This window comes from Harpegnathos saltator, unplaced genomic scaffold, assembly GCF_003227715.2.
Source record: "Harpegnathos saltator strain DR-91 unplaced genomic scaffold, Hsal_v8.6 scaffold182, whole genome shotgun sequence".
Taxonomy (NCBI): Eukaryota; Metazoa; Arthropoda; class Insecta; order Hymenoptera; family Formicidae; genus Harpegnathos; species Harpegnathos saltator.
In genome coordinates, this window is record NW_020229964.1 from 774,176 (window position 1) to 794,705 (window position 20,530).

The 20,530-nt window shown below is 32.1% G+C and overlaps 1 protein-coding gene across 1 annotated transcript; it reads left to right on the top strand.

Moving 5' to 3' along the window:
* The first annotated feature begins 3,321 nt into the window (after positions 1-3,321).
* Positions 3,322-11,265, top strand: LOC105184559 (uncharacterized). The gene is made up of 6 exons (XM_019841908.2): positions 3,322-3,342; positions 3,416-3,615; positions 3,838-4,016; positions 8,670-8,776; positions 8,967-9,488; positions 10,946-11,265. Exons 1-6 carry the CDS (start codon positions 3,322-3,324, stop codon positions 11,258-11,260), a joined length of 1,344 nt encoding a protein of 447 aa, XP_019697467.1. The 3' UTR covers positions 11,261-11,265.
* Positions 11,266-20,530: the final 9,265 nt, after the last annotated feature.

The following is a 20,530-nucleotide window of genomic DNA, read 5'->3' on the forward strand; positions in this document are numbered from 1 at the left end:
GAGAGAATCATGATGAGAGAATCAAGATGATGAGGAAAACTCAGTTTTTCATCATGATTCGGTCATTTTCTCATAATTCTGATGTCATTTTAATGTCATCATGATTTTCTGTTCTGCCTGGGTTTTATAATAAAGCAAACACCTCTGTCCCATATTTCAACGTTCGCACATATTGCCCTACCCTATATAACGCGTTCTCACAATTGCTCTACCTGTAATTCGGGAAGAAATGATTTCAAAGTTTTGAACAATTTTTGGCAACGACGTAATAAAGCTAACAGACATGTATTCTTTACGGTTATAGTTCCGAGATGCTCCTATAACCTAGCGAACTGAAATTTTTGGAGTACTCTTGTGTAGGTGTGGAAATAGTAAATACCAAATATTGGTTCTGACAATTGTTTATTAGTTGTTTATTAATAGTTCTTTAATAGTATGCCAGTAATTTCTTCGTATTCTTGTAGTTTTTTTTTTTTCGTAAGGATTGCTCTGATGAAACACTGTCTCTTTGCAACCTGAGTGGTAAAGGTTTCCACTGGGATTCAATTATCTAGTTGTTAGCAACGGTTTCAAGTATATCGTAGACTTTCCAACTGTCTGAGAAAATTATTATATCAGATAATATATGTTTCTAAATCAATGTCGTTATAGTTTCAGAATCACGTTTATTGCTCGGATTTCTAATCAGATTTCTAATCAGAGTTCTTTGGAGTCCACTTGGCTTGCTTTAAAAATACACTTGCTCTTTCAACCTAACCTACCTCGTTCGTATTTACGCCAATCAAACTCCAATACGCCAATCAAAATTGATTTTGTCGACATCAACGATTTTTCCTAGACCACCGAATTTACCTCAAAAGAATCGTTTGAATTGCTAATTTCATTCGTTCACTTTTTGCTTTTTGTGGAATTGTAGAAATGTTATTTAAATTCTTAAAATGCTTATGTAGAAATTGAAAAAAGTGTGTCTAATGGTTAAAGACTATTCTAGACAATTGAATTTATGATCAACTTTTCTTTAATAGGAACGATGAGCGACCTTATTCTCGAAATTACACGATGTATGTACATATATCGTACACGAAAATTTTCTCACGACGAACATCGCATACATGAAAAGTGTTGATTGTTATTTTTGATATAAAGTAAAAATGTGATGTGAAGTTTTTCATACGTGATAATCTCGCAACGTTGTCAAGCTTAACACAAATAGCTGTACCAATTAAAAGTTCAGCTATAATTAAAGGAGAAAACTCCACCTTAATTAGTTGCATGCCAGTCTCAAGCCAAACAGTATTGTTAAAATAGTTTAACGAAATAATTTAATAAGTAAATTATTAGTATAATGAATTGACAAATTGGTAACAGATTTGATTATAATTTTGTGATAAATAAAATGTTATTTATGACCAAATAAAATTCGTGTTTAACCGCTTACTTCCGTAAATATTAGGAGTGTGATTTAGTTTTGAATGATTCTTTTTACTTAAAAATTGATTTATTTAGACAAAATAATAATGCTCTGGTAAGTTCTGAAGTGAATTATGCTGGATTTTCATCTAATAATGCTTGCAAATCTGCATTTTCAAACTTTTTTGGTTATCCCAAGCGACTATTAACATTGAAATCACCACTTTTGAATCATCTAAACCAATATTCACATGTCTTAATCGATGTTCGAATACTCTTTAGGAAGCTTCATTCTTAAGATAGTATTAACACGATTTTTACTGCATCTATTGTTAGTAAATGACTAAATATCACTGACTAATATTAAAACATTAAGAAATAATAGCTATGATTAAAATGTCTTCGACAAAATTGACATTAGTACCATCTCTTGCAAAACCTTCAAAATTGAATCACACTCCTAATATAATTTGACTTCACAAATAAATTTTGGGGAATACTTGAAGAAACTGATTTATCTCCAATTTCTTAGTTATCTTTTATGTCAAAATATGGAAAAACCTGTTATTATTTTTAGCCTGTTATTATTTAATTGAAATTCGCACACAAATGTCGCTGATTATGAATTAAATCTATTTTGCAAAACTCCAAATGGCAGGTCCAATATGGCCATATTTTCTTGCGATCAAGCAATTCTTTTCTCGACGTGTTTTTCGAATAGCAAAGATTTCTTTTCTGTGCTTCGATATTTCACATTATGAGCACGTAGTCGTCTTCTTATTGTGTCACATGATATATTTAGATCTTTTTTCCTTTAACGCTGCTTGTTCACCTCGTAATAATAGACGAATATTGTTCGCAAACATCTGTAGAATCAGTTTGTCTTCCTTGTCCGTCGTTTTCTGTATAGAGCCACGTTCCGGTAAATCGTCGACGTTTTTCACTTCTACGCAGCGATTCATCCACTTACTTACAAATGTCTTAGACTTTTTCATGTACTTAGCAGCTGTTTGGTACGACATTTTTTATCCTTTCAGATGTGTACAGAGAAACGGCTTCGAATCGCGATGAGTATGCGGCACTCATGACGAAATATGTCTTTTTGTCACGAAGGCCGAACAATTGAAGCTTTCTTTACAAAGCATCTTAAGCGAAATGTCTCTCTACCAGCTTCTGTTGGAATTTCCTGTCGAACGATTTCCATGTAAAAGTTTTGTCGGACACCCTCTTATCAAACAGACTGTATGTAATTTCATATGTATATCTTCCTTTCTCTCGCAATGATCCCTATAGCATTACATTCTGCATATCGTTGAAAATTAAATTACCCAAGATTAGATATATGCTGCAGCTCGTACAAAATTTGCAACCATTTCTAAATTAATTATATTAGATAATTCGTTTTAATTCTTTTATTAATTGTTTATTGGTTATTTATTTAGTACACACGCGAAGAAAATAACACCATATATATATATATATCATAAAATAACTTCCACATACCAACAAATTAACGTATATTTCAACTGTAAATTTACTAAATTTTAACCTTTGCCAAAATTTACTAAATCCTTTTTCTAGATCTGTCTTGAATTTTGCGGCAAATTGAATCGAAATATATTGACATCGACAAAACACATTAAACTCGTGTTTTTTGTACGATTCGTACAATATATAACTTTTTGTACTATTTGAATATATTTTTTACATCTCTTTCGATTTTGGTTCTGTATTCGTCAAAATACGAATAACAAATTGCACGAAATTTATGTGTGTAATATACATCTCTCAAATTATACAAGTTATGTAGTAGTGATGGTGTCATGAGAGTTACTTAATAATCAATGTAATATCATATAACTAATACTACATACAAAATTTATGAGAAGGACGTTTGATTCAGTTACAACAATGCCGCAAAATATGAATATGGTAAATTAATGTTATATTCAAATAAGATTAAATATTTAATATTTTGTCATATAGTTGTATGGGGTTATTTCAGGAAAAATTGGAATTATACAATAGAATGCCCACGAGCGTGTACAGAAATAGTAGTTATTTGTGTTCTAACTGTGACTATGAAAATGAGAGATTATGCGATATCGAGGCACGTAAGAAGAAAATGCAATATTATAAGAGACATTGTCCTTCATGTTATTGTCTGCCTGAGAAACAAAGGCTTTCTTCATCTGTTAAATCAAGGTGAATATATTCCTCAATAATTTTTATTATAATTAATTTTCAATATAACATGTATAACTAACGTCGTCGTATAATAACGTCGTTGCTTAATAAGCAACATATGATTATTGATAATAGTTGAAATAATTGAATTTTCAAATTATAATTTAATATTAATCAAATTATAATTAATCCATATAGAATTAAATAACACTTCTAATTAAGTCCATTTTTGTTTTGAAGGACTTTGGAAAACGTTGAGGCTATGCTAAACGGACATACTTTCACAGAACCAATTAATCTGACAATCAAAAAGTCGCAAAGCATCCCTTTATCACGAAAAGCATATCGGCACGGTTACCAAATAAGTACTCGTCCTTATTGCCCGAAAAGATTGCCGCAAACTCATCGACAGCGCAGGAGTAAGCATTAATAAATATTTGTTAGATACGTTTAGGATAAAGAGAGACATGATGAATTTCCTTTCTTACGACGTCCGATAAAAAAAATATGATAAAAATATATACAAACTTTTAAAATGCTATATTACGTTGTTTGAAATTATCATTTTTAATTGGCTTCACATATTGCAGCTAATATAAAAAAGTTTTTTCGTTTTATATTGTTACGTCTTTCGTAGAATCTTTCACAGTATCCTTTCACGCTGTTATTTTTCTTCTCTCTTTTTTTTTCCCTCTTTCTTCTATTCTTTCCTTCTACTTGTGCTATATTCGACCAGGCTATTGCCAAATAGAACAATGACTAAAAAGAGTCGATTTTGACCCATTGTGGGGAACGGACAAAACATATCATTTCCAGAGGATTTTGACTCGCTGAACACAATACCGTCATTAGTTTTCGTCTAAAACAGGGAACATATTCTAACCCGAGGATCTATCATCCAATAATCGAACGGCGCGGGAAGCCTTTGCGTAAACTTTAAAGCTATAGCAAACTTATGTATTAGCTAAATTAGCTGAAGACAGTTTAGATTTTCGATTTAATAGTTCGATTTAATAGAATTATTTTCGATTTAATAGTTGGAGGTGTCTTCTTTTTTTGCAAAATTTGCTGTAACAAATAATATACATGGTGTCACTGACCAGCCGTACCATCTCATTTTTTTGTAAACGCGATATGATATTTTAGGGAAAAATGTTTCAGACAAAAGTTGTATGATTTTAAAGGGGACATATACCAACTATACCATTTTGTTTACAAATGGTGCTACTTTCGAGATATTCACTGATCATTACTTTTCTTAAACAGAAATCCCAATTTTTTATTATATCATCTTTTTCTACGAATTAATTTTAATAACTTTTGTCTCAAACATTTTTTTATTTGCTTAATATTTTTTAAGATTATTAAGGAAAACTTGGTAACTTTTTCAATATTTAACTTACGATATCTCGCTAATTATTTGTCGAAAGAAAAAATAATACTAGATATTTTTATTCTATTTGGTCTCAAGAATATATTGTTACAATATTGCCATAACTTTTGTTAATTTATCGACTTTTGGAAATTTCAAAATCATCAAATTAACAAAAATCAGAGCGCTGTTGTAACAATATATTCTTAAGACTAAATAGAGTAAAAAACTCATTTTATTATTTTTTCTTCCGACAAACAGTTAGCGAAATTAAAGTAAGTTAAATATTGAAAAAGTTACTAAGTTTTCCTTAATAATCTTAAAAAATATTAGACAAATAAAAAAACATTTGAGACAAAAGTTGTTGAAATTAATTCGTAGAAAAAGATGATATAATAAAAAATTAGGGTTTCCATTTAAGTAATGATCAGTAAATATCTCGAAAATGGCGCCATCATAAAGAAATTGGCTGCATTCAGCAGACTCAACAGTTGGACAACATTACTAAATTTATCACTGAATCTCGCTCCTGATTGGTAAATATTTCTGGGTCTATGAAGAATCTAAAAGAATGCTCCAATGACAGACAATAATCATTAAGCGCTCTCTGATCACTTTGTTCTACTGAACGCGGCCAATGGCTGCATTCAACAGACTCAACAGTTGGACAACATTACTAGATTTTCCACTGAATCTCGCTCCTGATTAATAAATACTTCTGGGTCTATGAAGAATCTAAAAAAATGCTCTAATCACAGACAATGGCTGCGTTCAGTAGAACAAAGTGATCAGAGAGCGCTTAGTGATTATTGTCTGTGATTGGAGCATTCTTTTAAATTCTTCATAGACCCAGAAATATTTACCAATCAGGAGCGAGATTCAGTGGTAAATCTAGTAATGTTGTCCAACTGTTGAGTCTACTGAACGTGGCCATTGTTATACAATCGTCTACAATAGAAGTCATAGGCCGGTATTCATAGTCAGGTCTTATATTTAAGACCGTCTTAAGTTCATTTTCAGATACCCCATAGCCAACGAAATAATTTGTATAGCATCTGAAAATAAACTTAAGACGGTCTTAAATTTAAGATCCGACTATGAATACCGGCCATAGGGTCCGTTCCGTTTCACGCATCGAGCGCATTAACTGCATCGAGAACCGTTCCGTTTCAGCTAATGCGTGCATTGGTGGCGTATAGAATTCCCTAGGATCCCCCCACCTCTATCGCATTAAGCGCGCATTAGCTACTACAGCTCGGAGTAGAAGCAGTTGATGCGGGCATGTGCAGATTAGTATTTATAATCTTTTATATAACCCTATTTAAATACTGACAACGTGACGTGATGACTGATATATTTAATGTAAAACCGACATTTTTTTATTTTAAACATACAGATAATCACAGATACGTACAATGGACAAAGTCGACAAAGTTGAATTCCCCGTATTAGTGGATAACGAAATGATCATTATGTTTCTCGAAAAAGAGATCGCGTTAAGAGCATCGAAAGGTAAAATTGAAATTTTTAAGTTTTAGAAACAATTCAATTGTATTTTTAAATTAATGCATGTGTGTGAATATTTTTCTACAGATCAAGATTTCTTGATAAAATATAGACTCACTACTACTACTGCTACTACTGCTGCTAATTCTGTTGTCATCATTCACTAATGAAAAAAAGGCTATTGTTGTCAATGTTTCGATGTCCATTGTGACCATGGTAGCATCCATTTTTCCTTTCACATCAAACGCGTCAAAAGTCGTTCCGTTTCCAAAAGCGCATAGGCGCATTAACGAAAACGGAACGATATCAATGCGCGCAACGTATTGGTTGCGATCGATGCGCTCGATGCGTGAAACGGAACGCAGTCTACGAGTCGTAAGTCGTACAAATTGACCAATCGCGGTCGATTATTTTTCTCTTACCGGACTATGATTGGTCAATTTCTACACTTACGACTCTACGACTTCTATTTAAAGGTCATTCTACAATACGTGTCGTAAGTTGTAAGCCGTAAGAATTGGCGAATCACAGTCGATTATTACAAAAATAATCGGCTATAATTGGTCAGTTCTTACGGCTTACAACTTACGACACGTATTGTAGAATGACCTGTAGACGAGGTATTACTTGTACCTAGTGGTACAAGCTGGAGGTCTCTCAAAGTCAAAGGTTGCTATCCTTTAAGACCTGCTGTTTATGTATGCCGGCCTCCACCGTTGCCCCTCCTTATCCGGTGCAAATCATACAAATAAGCCCCGGGTTCGACGCCATATTTTTTGGCTGCCCTCGGGTGCTTGGACACGTTTTTGCAATGCGCCGAAGGGAGATCCACCATGAAAGGAGGACGTACTAGGTGGCGACAGGACGCCGTACGTTCGGGACCTGCATCTTATTTTCGTTCCTAAGAGAGAAAAATCTCGAGAGCACAGTAGTCGCTAGACTGGGAATCGAACCCAGGTCTTTCTATTGCCGAGTTGTTATATGCCCCCCTTGAAACTATATAACTTTTGTCTGAAACATTTTTCCCTAAAATGTCGCGTTTACAAAAAGATGAGATGGTATGGATGGTCTATGACACCGTGTATATTATTTGTTACCTCCAAATACCTCCAACTATTAAATCAAAAATAATTCTATTTTTGATCGAAAATCGAAAATCTAGTAAATCGAAATTCTATTAAATCAAAAATCTAAACTGTCTTCGACTAATTTAGCTAATACATGAGTTTGCAATAGTTTCAAAGTTTACGCAAAGGTTTCCCGGGCCATTCGATTATTGGATGATAGATCCTCAGATTAGAACATGTTTCCCGGGTTTTAGACGAAAACTAACAACGGCATCGTATTCAGCAGGTTAAAATCCTCTGGAAATGATATGTTTTATCCATTCTCCACGATGGGCCAAAATCGGCTCTTTTTACCCATTGTTCTTCATGCCAGACCAACATGAACAAGCGAAATTGTTTTAAAATATTTAACGGAAGGAAAGAATGCATATATCTTGTGTCCCGATATTTCAAATGTTCCTCCCTCTAACTTTTAACTGGTAATTCCCGTACTACTTCTATAATAAATTTCTTTGTAGCAGTCTCTTTATTTTCCGCTCCGCTATTCTGCGAAAAATCCTAAATTTATATTTATTTTGTATATTTCGATGTAATAATTGAAATAATAATTGAAATAATTATAATAATTACAATAAAAAACACCGGATGTTATCGTGTTGTAAATAAGTATTGACTTGTCGAAGCTAAATACCGAGATTATCTTTTTTCTTTAAATCTCATTGGAAAACCTTGGAAACCTATAACTAAGTCTGTAACTTTTTTTCTAATCTCGCATTTTTTCGTATCATTAAACACAACTGAAATATTTCAGATGGTCAAGATATATGAAATAGGTTATATTTTTATCATTTCATCAGGATTTGAAAAAAAAGGGATACTAAATACATAATTTGACATTCACGAACCAAAAGAACGATAGAATATTATTAATTTAATAAAGTATTGTAGATTGAAATTTATTAAAAATAATAAACAGGTTTTATGATAAGTAATATGAAAAAGATAAATAATTGATCAATTATATTAGATGCATATATAATCTGACGACAAGCCAAATCTGATTCACAAATTAAAAACAATTTATTTATATAGAGTTTTTCGTATCTAATTTTATCGAATCTTTTAAGAAAAACCGAAATTCGCTAATGAAGATGTCGAAGTATATTCCAAGTACACACAATCAGGACCCATTAAAAGTTCGTTGCAGAAACATAATTGTTGTAAAGAGCCTGAGGTGAAACAAACTTTGTAATATATACTAAATTTAATTAACTTTTTAATAAAATTAATTTTAATTTTCTTTTACTTTTATTTTTATATCTTTATTTACATATAACTTTTTTTTAATTTTTAATTTAATTTTTAACGAAGAATCAAAAAGGAAATACTTGCTTCAGTTCTCTAACGCTCTTATTGTATTTTAGAGATCGCCGGGCGAACAAAGATTTTTCAATACCAACAATCAAGTATCAATGAATTACATCCAACAAATTCATGAATTAAAGAAGTCATACGCGTTAAATCTCGAATCGAGACGTCATTGCATTGACAGAGACAACGAATACGTTACGGAAATGAAGACTGAAAATGATGTTGAACATCAGCTAAATGCACACCGGTCTCAGAATATAAGAAAATCTGATGTAATATTCGAACATTTGGAGAAACAGAATTGGCATAAAGAGCCTATAATTAGTGAAAGTGATGAGAGAAACGAAGGACAGAAATTCGATATCAGGAAAGTGACAAAACCGAAAATGCTTGGTTGCGATCCTTATTGTGCAACTAGTAGTAAGCCATTCATGCTAGCTAAAAAGTCAATTAATAAATCCATGGAAATTGGACCTGACGAACCTGCATACGCAGCAAAACTGGACCTTTATAATACAAAATATCATATTCTGGAATCTATCGATCACATGCTCGGCACCATGGACGACACAAAAGTATATATATATATATATACATATATATATATATATAATATATAATATATATAATCTCAGAATTTTTAGTTAGTATATTTTATGACAGTAGAAATAATAAAGAAAAATATTATATAAATATAGGTTTTTGGAGATTTTCTTAAAAACATTACAACAGAAATACGAGTAAAAAATAATGAATTTGTTTTTAATACTATATAAAATACGATATAAAATAAAAAAAAGTTAATCAATAAAATCATTTGTTAATAACAATAGTTGCGATATCTCCATTACAAACGCCATAAATGAAATAAGCATCTATTTTGTACAAAAGTTGTTTGACCTCAAGGGGGACACAAAATAGCAATATCAATATTTTTGCAGATGGCGTCACTTTTAATAAATTCATTAATAATCGCTTTTTTCGAATGAAAATCGATTTTTCTTCTTAATAAAAGTTGTAGCTCTGGTTAATACAAATCCAACCGTGTGTATTTGTTTAGGATTTTTTTTATTTTTCCACGAATTACATAATTTTTTAATTTTGGAAATTAGTATTTCACAAACATATGAAGAAGTGCTTATAAGACAGATGTGAGGTATTTCTAGATGCATTTTAATAGGTTGTTTTCTATTTATGTATTTGATCAGTTGACTACAAGACTAATGTCAGATATGACACTTTCCTAATTTCTTTGAAGTTGATATTTTAAATTGTAATTCTAATTGTCTTTTTTCTTTTTACTATCCACGTGGAATTGGAGTGCTTTTTCAAAATGATTTCTTTCACTTTTCATATTTAGGATGCCTTTGATTCCAAAAATTAAATAAAGTAAATTAAAAGATTTGATATTTTTGGAAAATCTGAATACAACTTTATTAATATTATATAAAATATTATTAATATTATATAAAATACTATAAAATCTTTATAAATATTTTTTTATATACTTTATAGTATTTTGAAAATATTCGCTGATAATTAAAAAAAATTTTTAGTTTTAATAAGCTGTTTCAAATGTGAATATAAACATATTAAAAGTATACGTTCCCGCATTCTGCATATTCGTACTTGTAACATTTTATTATATTTAATGAACTATGTATCTATAATGAATTATGTATCTATAAAATTTCATCAAAGTCGAGCGACAATAGTATATTAAAGTCTTATTATTTTTTCATACAAATATCTTTTTATTTGGAAATAGCATTCGAAAATTTTCAGTGTCATTTCATTGTCTCATGGTGTCTCTGACACCAATATCAAATATAATCGCGATAAGGATTTAGAATTAAAGCTTATTATGTTTAAGCTATTATTTTAAGAGAGAAAATAGAGAAAAATAGAAAGTGAGTTCCGTTTAAATTTAACATTGAAAAAAATGTCGTTTAAACATGTCGTGTGGTCTTTAAGAATATATACTTCATTAACTCTCATTAATTTTAATATATTGTCTTTATCTTTTGTACAGAATTTTGTATCACAGGAAGAACGGACAGACCAGGAAATTATTGAGAAGACGACTCGTGAATTTCAAGAGATTGAATGCCAATCATTATTGAACGCTTTAACGATTGATGGGAATTCGACAAATTTTGACAAAAGGATCATTCGTTTAGAATGTCTGGATCGTATTCGGCAGGAACTTATCAAACTCTATGCTCTTGAGTCGACTTTGGATAATTGCTCGCCTAAACAGCAATCTTTGTCAGGTCATAATATATCATGTAATAAGGAACAGCAAGAGTCACACCAACCACTAAAACAAAAGATCATAAATTCTTGATTTTGAGAAGAAAACTACAAGTATTTATTTCAAATTTGTCTAGGTAGTAAAATAAATTTCAAGGATCTAGATAATATGAAGTTTCGAAGAAATACATATGCTACATATTGTCTCTCGCAATTATTCACGAAATGTTGTTGTAAGATACATTTGCAAAACTACAAACATTTTGATAAGTGTTATAGAACTATGAAAATTACTTAAACAAATATTATTAAAATATGTACATATTTATACCAGTTTAAGATAAATATAAAAATATATACAACATGTCCTATTTTTAATCTTTCCACGCGATTGTCTCCTAAACTATGTATTTACTATTTGAAAAAGAATATTTCAGATAAAATTTACTCAGTCCTGAGAGAAGCATCTTACGATAAACACAGTTTTGTTCTTTAGGTGAATCTAGGTTTAACTAGGTGAAGATACCTCCGAAGTTTAAAAATGACTTTTGTCTTTCTAAATGGAACTATTAAAAGGTTAAATTAATTCTGGTCTTATTTTGCCCATTTTTGTATCTTTATTTTAAATAAATGGTTAAATTTGCATTAATCAAAATACTTTCCGTCGTTAGCTGTGACTTTTTCCCATCTTTCTGACAACATAGCGATTCCGCGACGACAGAACGATCTGTCTTCCTAAGCAATCCAAGACACCTATTTCTGCACATCCTCGTAATTATTGAAGTGTGTATCTGCCAAAGCGTGTTGTATCGATTGGAAGAGATAGTAATCAGATGGCGCTAGGTCTGGAGAGTACGCTGGATGCGGAAAGATTTCCCATTCGAGCTTTAACAATGTTTGTTTAACAATTAAAGCAACGTGTGGACGAGCATTATCGTGCAAAAGAATCACTTTGCGTCTATAGATGGTTATCGTTGGCCTTTCTTGCATCAATTCATCATTCAATTTGTTCAATTATTGCTGATATCGCTCCTTCGTAACTGTTTCATTCGGTTTAGCTCATGGTACACTACACACCTTCCATATCCCACCAAATACAGGGCATTTTTTTGTGACCATGAATGTTCCGTTTTGGTGTCGATATTGATGGTTGTCCTGGATCAATCCATGATGTTTTTCGCTTTATCGAATTATCAAAATAAATTCACTTTTCATCTCCAGTTACAACTCGCCACAAAAAAACTTTTTTTCCTCTATTTAGCAAACAAAGACATGGCGATATTCAAACGATTTGCAATAGCACTTTCACTCAATTTATGTGGAATCCATTTGCCTTTCTTTTGAATTTTTCCCATAGCGCGTAGGCGTTTAGAAATTGTTGATTTATCGACGTTGAGTTGTTCAGCCAATTGTTTTTCCGTTTGCGTGGTGTTTTCATTCAATAATATTTGCAATTCAGAATCTTCGAATTTTTTTGGTTAACCAGAACTTTTGAACTGTTGAATTCAAAATTTACAGTTGGAATACGAAACTTGATCACCATAAGTTGTAACAAGCATTTCATGAGTTTTGGTTTTCGATTTTTTCAAATCAAACAAAAAAAGTAGTAAATGTCGAAAATACAATTTTGTACGATCCATTTTAGACGCATGTAAATAATAAAACTATCAGTAACAATAGCGCTCAAACTGTCATAGAGAAACGTCAAATCTTTCAGTGTTGCCAGATTTCAACATTCATGCTAATTATATTAACTTGTTACTAAAGCCATCTATTGCCAGGAACTAGAACTAATTCAACCTCCTAATATAAAATATAACCTTTGTAATACGCAATAAATAGACAAAACGTATTAATTTATGTGATGTACATTTATTTTGTGTAACTGCATTTTGTTGTAAAAGAAATATATCCTAAAAGATTTCCAATTATCTGCCTTTGCGCTACGAGTTTTTCAATTAAATGCTCTGCTCATTTGAACCATATGAGTTCGAGATTTTTTAATTACAATATTTTCATAAACGTTTGAGAAATAATTTTTTGTTGACATATTCCGACAATAGTTAAAATTTTATAAGATACTTTGATACAAAAGTTATATTAAACTCATCGAGTGCTATCTATAGAATGACTGAAATGTACTATCTATTAAAAAAAAAAACTCTTCTTTAGTATAAAATACTGATGTTCGAGGTCACTTTAGAAGCCAAATGTACCCCTACTTGTCCTATAATTTTAATAATAGATGTCTTCTTCTATCGCTAATCGTTTATAAGAAAAACATGGTTTTTATCAGATTTACTCTGTACATAAACATATATATTCTTTTGAATTATTCTCCGGGGTTTGTTATTATCTACTTAAATGTTATAAAATTAATACTGAGACTAACTATTTAATTTTTTAAATTTGATTAGTAGCAATAGCTCTTTATTGTTTAAACGTTTTAAATACATCAGAATACATAACTATTCGTCTACCTTCGTCCCATTTTCAAGCTAAACAAAGTATATATAATATTAAATTGTTTCTATTCGGTATATAGGTCTCCTTGCAATAAGAGGGAGGGAGAGGATGTGCATATATTTATTATAATATGTACTTTAGGCTCTGCACTGTGCTACGTATGTATATTGATACACACACGCACGCACATTTGCCAAATGTATTCTATATAGAATGTAAACTAATTTGCACTCACTATTCACAAAGTACTATTTTTTATGAAGATTTGAGAAAAAGAGTCCTAAGCCATTTATTCTGATAGGGTTTAATAAAGTAATAATTAATAAATAAAATCTTGTTTTGTGTGTGTATGTGTGTGTGTGTGCACATAAGTATATATATAATATAATTTTATATATATATATATATATACGTAAGTATATATATAATTACGTATATTATACAGGGTATCTCGTAAGTCGAGGTCAATCGCAGAGGATAAATGAGGAAAAACAAGAAAGAAAGTTAATACAAACATAGGTCCGGAAATGCGTTGTTCTCGAATTATAGCTATTCTTTCGTTGAAATTTGAAATTATTTTGCTTTCGGATTTTTTTGTTAAAATTGAAACAGGAGATGGTTTTTATGAGTTTTATAACATAATTAAAGTCAAATATTACGAACTGCTTTAGCACTATTCAGCACTAACAAGGTATAACCCACTTAATATCCCTTGGCAGAGATCAGGACTCTACTGTTCGTCACTCCTATGGTATTGGGCTGTGGGCTGTATTTTGATAGTGCTGGATAGCTAAAGTAGCCCGCAATTTTTATTTGACTTTAATCATGCTATAAAACTCATAAAAACTATCTCTTGTTTCAATTTTGACAAAAATTCGAAAGCAAGGTAATTTCAAATTTCAACGTAAGAATGACGATAACTCGAGAACCACGCATTTGCGGAATTATGTTCATATCAACTTTCTTTTTTGTTTTAGGGTCCCCATTTATCTTCTGAGTAATTAACCTCGACTTATGGGGCACTCTATATGTACTTATGTATAATAAATAGAGCAGAAATGTGATGTCCCAAGAGTACACGATTTAATTATTAATAAGAAATGTGCTATCTGATACTATGTAAATAGTGAATATAAATTAGTTTACATCCTGAATTCACAGAATGTTTACCATAATGACCCCTGCATAATTGATAAGACATTCATAACAAACAAATGTTATATATAAAATTATATTTGTTTTAAACAAACAACAAGTTGCAGTAAAAATAGTGCTGCAAATCCTTTATTTATATTAAAATATTAACGTTTCTCTCTCTTTCTTTTTCTCATTTTGAATTTTACCTTTTATATAAGTTGAACATTTCATATATATATATGTATATATATATGTATATATATATATATATACATATATACAGGGTGTCCCATTTTAAAGGACTCACAAATATTTCAGAAACACTGCGTTAAATCGAAAAATGTTTGAGACAAAAGTTTTTTAGCTTGAAGGGGGACATAGGACAGCGATAGCATTTTGTTTATAGATGCCGTCACTTTCGAGATATTCACTGATTATCAATTTTCTTAAATGGAAATCCCAGTTTTTTATTATTTTTATATCATCAGTTTTATATCATCTTTTTCTACCAATTAATTTAAACAACTTTTGTCTGAAACATTTTTTATTTGCCTAATATTTTTTGAAATATTTAAGGAAAACTTGATAACTTTTTCAACATTTAACTTACGATATCTCGCTAACTATTCGTCGAAAGAAAAAATAGTATCAAACTTTTTTTACTTTATTTACTATCAAGAATATATTTCTATAATAATGTCCTAACTTTTGTTAACTTATCGACCTTTGGAAATTTCAAAATTATTAAATTAACAAAAGTTAGGGCACTATTATAGTAATATATTCTTGGTAGTAAATAAAGTAAAAAATGTCTAATACTATTTTTTCTTTCGACGAATAGTTAGCGGGATATCGTAAGGTAAATGTTGGAAAAGTTATCAAGTTTTCCTTAAATATCTCAAAATATATTAAGCAAATAAAAAAATGTTCCAGACAAAAGTTGTTCAAATTAATTGGTAGAAAAAGATGATATAATAAAAAATTTGGATTTCCATTTAAGAAAATTGGTAATCATCTCTAGTAAATATCTCTAGTAAATATCTCGGAAATGGAGCCATCTATAAACAAAATGCTATTGCTATCCTATGTCCCCCTTCAAGCAACAACTTTTGTTTTAAGCATTTTTCGATTTAACGTAGTGTTTCTGAGATAGTGGTTCTGAGTAGTGGTTCTGAGATATTTGAGTGAGTCTTTTAAAATGGGACACCCTGTATATATATAGAAACAACTTTTATATTATCAATACAAGAAAATATAATAATTGTTATTTCAATAGCATTAATGAGAGAATCGTTATTCCATTTCTAATATGTTTATATTTTTAGTCCGATTTTGAGTGACATAAAATTACTTAAACAGAATATAGTTTAGATATCTTATGATAATTTAAATAATAACTTTGTAAATTTTATATCAAGTGTAAATAAAAAGAATATATCCGGTATTGAATTTGTCTTGATGTCCTTTACACAATATTATAATTAAAAAATATCCTATATTTTAAAATATCCATTTTACAAATTTCACACGATCCTATTTTAAAAATTCAATATAATCTTGATTTTCTAAAACATTACTTATAAACATTTTTTATTGCAATTCACTACTTGCTCCAAACAAATATAATATTCTAAACATTTTTTATCTATTTGTTGCAAATGTTGCAAAAATCGTGGGATCTATTATGATAAACACCCTTGTATATATTTAAATCTATAAACATACATACACACACATGCATGTACACACACATACACTCACACATGCACGCACATACACACGCACACTCACACACACATGCAAGATACCCCATTTTAAGTGATGTAGCTTCTTTTATCGATAGCTACGGAGATGATCAAAACATGTTTCAAACAAAAATTGTAAAATTTTGGAGGAAATACATAATGATAACATTATTATGACCCTGAAGTGTTTTCTCAAGATGATTTTAAGGTCAATTTTAGTTCTATAAATGGAATATATTTCATTTTATACTAATACTTTTATTCTATATACGTTTATTCACAGATGCATTATTGTATTAAGCTACTGATATAAAATTTTTTTTCAATTTTCTGAGTACCTTTTGAAATATTCAGCTGTATCAATTAGAATGGAGCACTCTGTATGTGTGCGATATTGTGATAGAACAATTATTTACATAACATTTTAATAAGCTATGACTAGATATATATTGACGCGTTAGGATATCTTCTGGAATCTTGAATAACAATGAGAAAAGACAAGTTGGAGAGATCCCGGTAATCTCTATAATTTTTATACGGTGTATAAAATGGTTAACCGTTAAAATAAACGAAAACGTTACCAGGCAATAAAGGATATTATAACAATATCTCTCCGTGCCAGCTAATATCATTATATTCGTTGTATGTCTACTTTCTATATGCTATTGTATGTATCTTTACATCTTGTTATGTTTATGTATGTCCATGTGTTCATCGTCACGCATTCATTATATTGTAATATTTTTAAAACTGCCGCACATGGAGAGATTCTTCAAGACGCCTTCGGGTAAAATTATCACAAAGAAGAAAACAGAAGAATCGTAATGAGGAATCAAATGCTGACGGTACTCTAAAACGAATAATTACGGGGATCCCTCTTCTCAATTACAGGTACACGAACGTATTCGACGCAGCGAAGACTGAGATAATACTGCAAGTAGCTAGTGGAGATAAATGTATTCAAAACTTAATCCTAGAGATACTCGAGAATCTATATAAGTACAATGTCGTGATATAAAATCTACGTTTACACCAGTCAACAAGTACGTCTGCTCTCTGTCGAAATGCTACACCAACGCCTTGTTCTACCTTCGCGTTTTACACATTAGCATTATTAGTAATATTATCATCATTATATATATATATATATAATTATATTAATATATATATAATATATATATATATATATATAATTATATTAATATATATATAATATATATATATATATATATATAATTATATTAATATATATATAATATATATATATATATATATATATATATATATAATCTTGCATTCTCGTTTTATACAAGAATACTGTTGTATGTATGTGTGTGTGTGTGTGTGTATGTGTATGCGCGCGCGTGCGTGCGTGCGTGCGCGCGCGCGTGTGTGTGTGTGTGTGTGTGTGTGTGTGTGTGTGTGTGTGTGTGTGTGTGTGTGTGTGCGCGCGCGTGTGTGCGTGCGTGCGTATATGCGTACGCGTGGAGATAAATAATCGTTTTTTGACACGATTCTTCAGGAACCGCTGAACGATGGGACGTAAAGGACGGGCGAATTTATGGAGTCACGCGATTATGAGAGAAAAGTCTAAAAGATATATTGACTTCAGTTACATACTATTAAGGGCACCCTCGAATTGATCGATGTTCCGGCGCAGGCGCGTGTGCGAGTCAAAAGGAGAGCGCGTCTCTTTCTGTCCGTCCGCTCGCGACGCTTTTTAATCCTACTGTAATAATTGCCACAGTTGAATTGACTGCAATGACATCGGTTCCTGAATGACCGTTGACCAAAATCCAACTAAGGTTCTACCACATGGGATCTCACTGGAAACCGAACGAGTGGACTCCCAATGAATATCAATCCTTACGCTCCATTCGTTGGTGCTCAAAGCGCGGACTTAAAAATTGTTGCACGAAAGATTCTTCGTGCGCGAACGAGAAATTCGATGTGTCTTCCCGAATTATAAGCCCGATAGTAGCCGCGAAATCGATATCGAAAGTCTGGTCCGCTTAATAAAGATCTAAAGCACCGTACGATCGATCGGTTCCTAAGTTCTTGGAAGCTGCGCGGAAATGCGTTCGATGCTAAGACAATCTCGTGTTTTTGTGTAAACTCACTAAATGTAACGATACTTTTCGTCTCAAATCAGCTTGGTCGCAAATTTAAAGCCACTCGAGATCATCTTAAAACTATTTTGTCGCTTTCATATCGGACGCATTGCGCTTTATAATACTTGTATGCGTGTTTCCTTATCATTCTCTAACGCTCTAACAATAACGGATAAACATAGTGAACAAACACGTTAAACGTTCAATAGTCATACAATCTAAATCCTTCGCGTTATTATATAATATGTTTATACGCTATGTAAACTTAATTACACACATACACACACACACACGCTCACACGCGCACACGCACACACATGCATACACATACGCGTACACATGCGCGTGCGGGTGCACACATTTCTATTACACTACACTACATATATATAAAAGCGTCTGCGTGATCCTTGCGATCTCTCACGGACCGCGTATCCAAATCGTTTGATTTTAATACAGAAGGAAAAGAAAAAAAAACAATGCATCGTCGTAGTGACGATGACGAAACGAATTGTATCGACGGAATATTCGCGAGATATGAATCGGAGAGCGTCGACAAAGCAAATCGGGGAAGCAAATTGTAGGGTATGCAAGCTTGGTCGGGTATATCTTCGAGCAAGACACGCTAGGGTTGCCAGATTCGTAAGTTGGTGGGGAAAGACGGCCGAAAATTTTGATGAGCAAAAACAAAGTCGTCGGGCAGAGTGCGCCTGTCATCTTACCGAACATCAATTTTAAACTATATATACTATACATTTCATATATATATACACAGCTGTAAATATTGATAAAAGTATATTGACATAAATGTTACTTACCCATATAGCAACATTGCTGCAACTTTTGTGCTGTATGAGTAAGTAACGACTATGATAAGTCGTTATGACAGCATATCTGACAAGCAAAAAGAAACTCCTTGGATGCGGCAGAAAGAACAAATGGCATCCTTGGCAGGACATAAAAATGTTGACAACTTTGGACTAGAAAGAAGGACAGTCCTTCCCAGAAGAGGACATCTGACAACCCTAGTACGTTATAATCTGGCTCACTCACCATCTACTGGTTCTTACGAGAATTCTATTGTGCGAGATGATCCTTTCCCGCCGATATTCGCCGATGTAGTTCCGACGCGCTCGAAAGATCAAAGGATCCCGGAAGCGGAGGTACCCTCGATTACCGTGCGAAATTCTAATCCTGCAAGCCTACAGGCTTCTTAACAAAACTCGCGAGTATGTAAAATAACCCCGTCCAGAATCGGTCCCAAGGAACGCGCAGTATAGTGTCATTGTTGTAAATACTTTCATCAGATAAGGCTGTATTAATTATTGTCTCTTTCAGCGTTAGTTTGCTTTCGTAGGGAACTACTTGATCCCAACCCCCTCCTTTTCACCTCGGCGCCGTTTCCAATTAATCACGAGAGACATTTCGCTTGCTCCTTCGTTGTCGCAAATCCTCCTCACCTCATTTCATCAGAGAACCGGAAGATAACGTTCATCATTCAACGAATAATTCAATTCGACATTCTTTTTATGGCCCGCAAACTTTTACCTTTTGGGAAAATTGTTAGAGACAAAATGTTATGTTCACCCTCACGCTAACGAGGGATCTCCTTTGATCTCGCGAAGTCCCGTCCCGGTTACTCCAATATCCCGGCAGAATTTTAGCGGCACCAGAATTAAATTATAATTGCTTTAATCAATTTGGTCATTTTCATCAATTTTGTGTCATGAAGCTCCCGAATATATTCCTCGCGTGTTGCATTGCGAGAGAAAGGTGGTCATGATCAGGACAAGCGTCGAAATTTCATTATGTTTCTAATTATGGATATTTTGTGTATAGAATATGTCGTTATATACACACACGTATACATACTCGTCCGCACGCTCGCACGCACGTACACACACGCGC

Coding starts and splice junctions, on each gene's coding strand:
- LOC105184559 (XM_019841908.2), top strand. CDS start 3,322: ATGCCGCAAAATATGAATATG. Junction 3,343..3,415: donor TGCCGCAAAATATGAATATG/GTAAATTAATGT, acceptor GGGTTATTTCAG/GAAAAATTGGAATTATACAA. Junction 3,616..3,837: donor TCTTCATCTGTTAAATCAAG/GTGAATATATTC, acceptor TTTGTTTTGAAG/GACTTTGGAAAACGTTGAGG.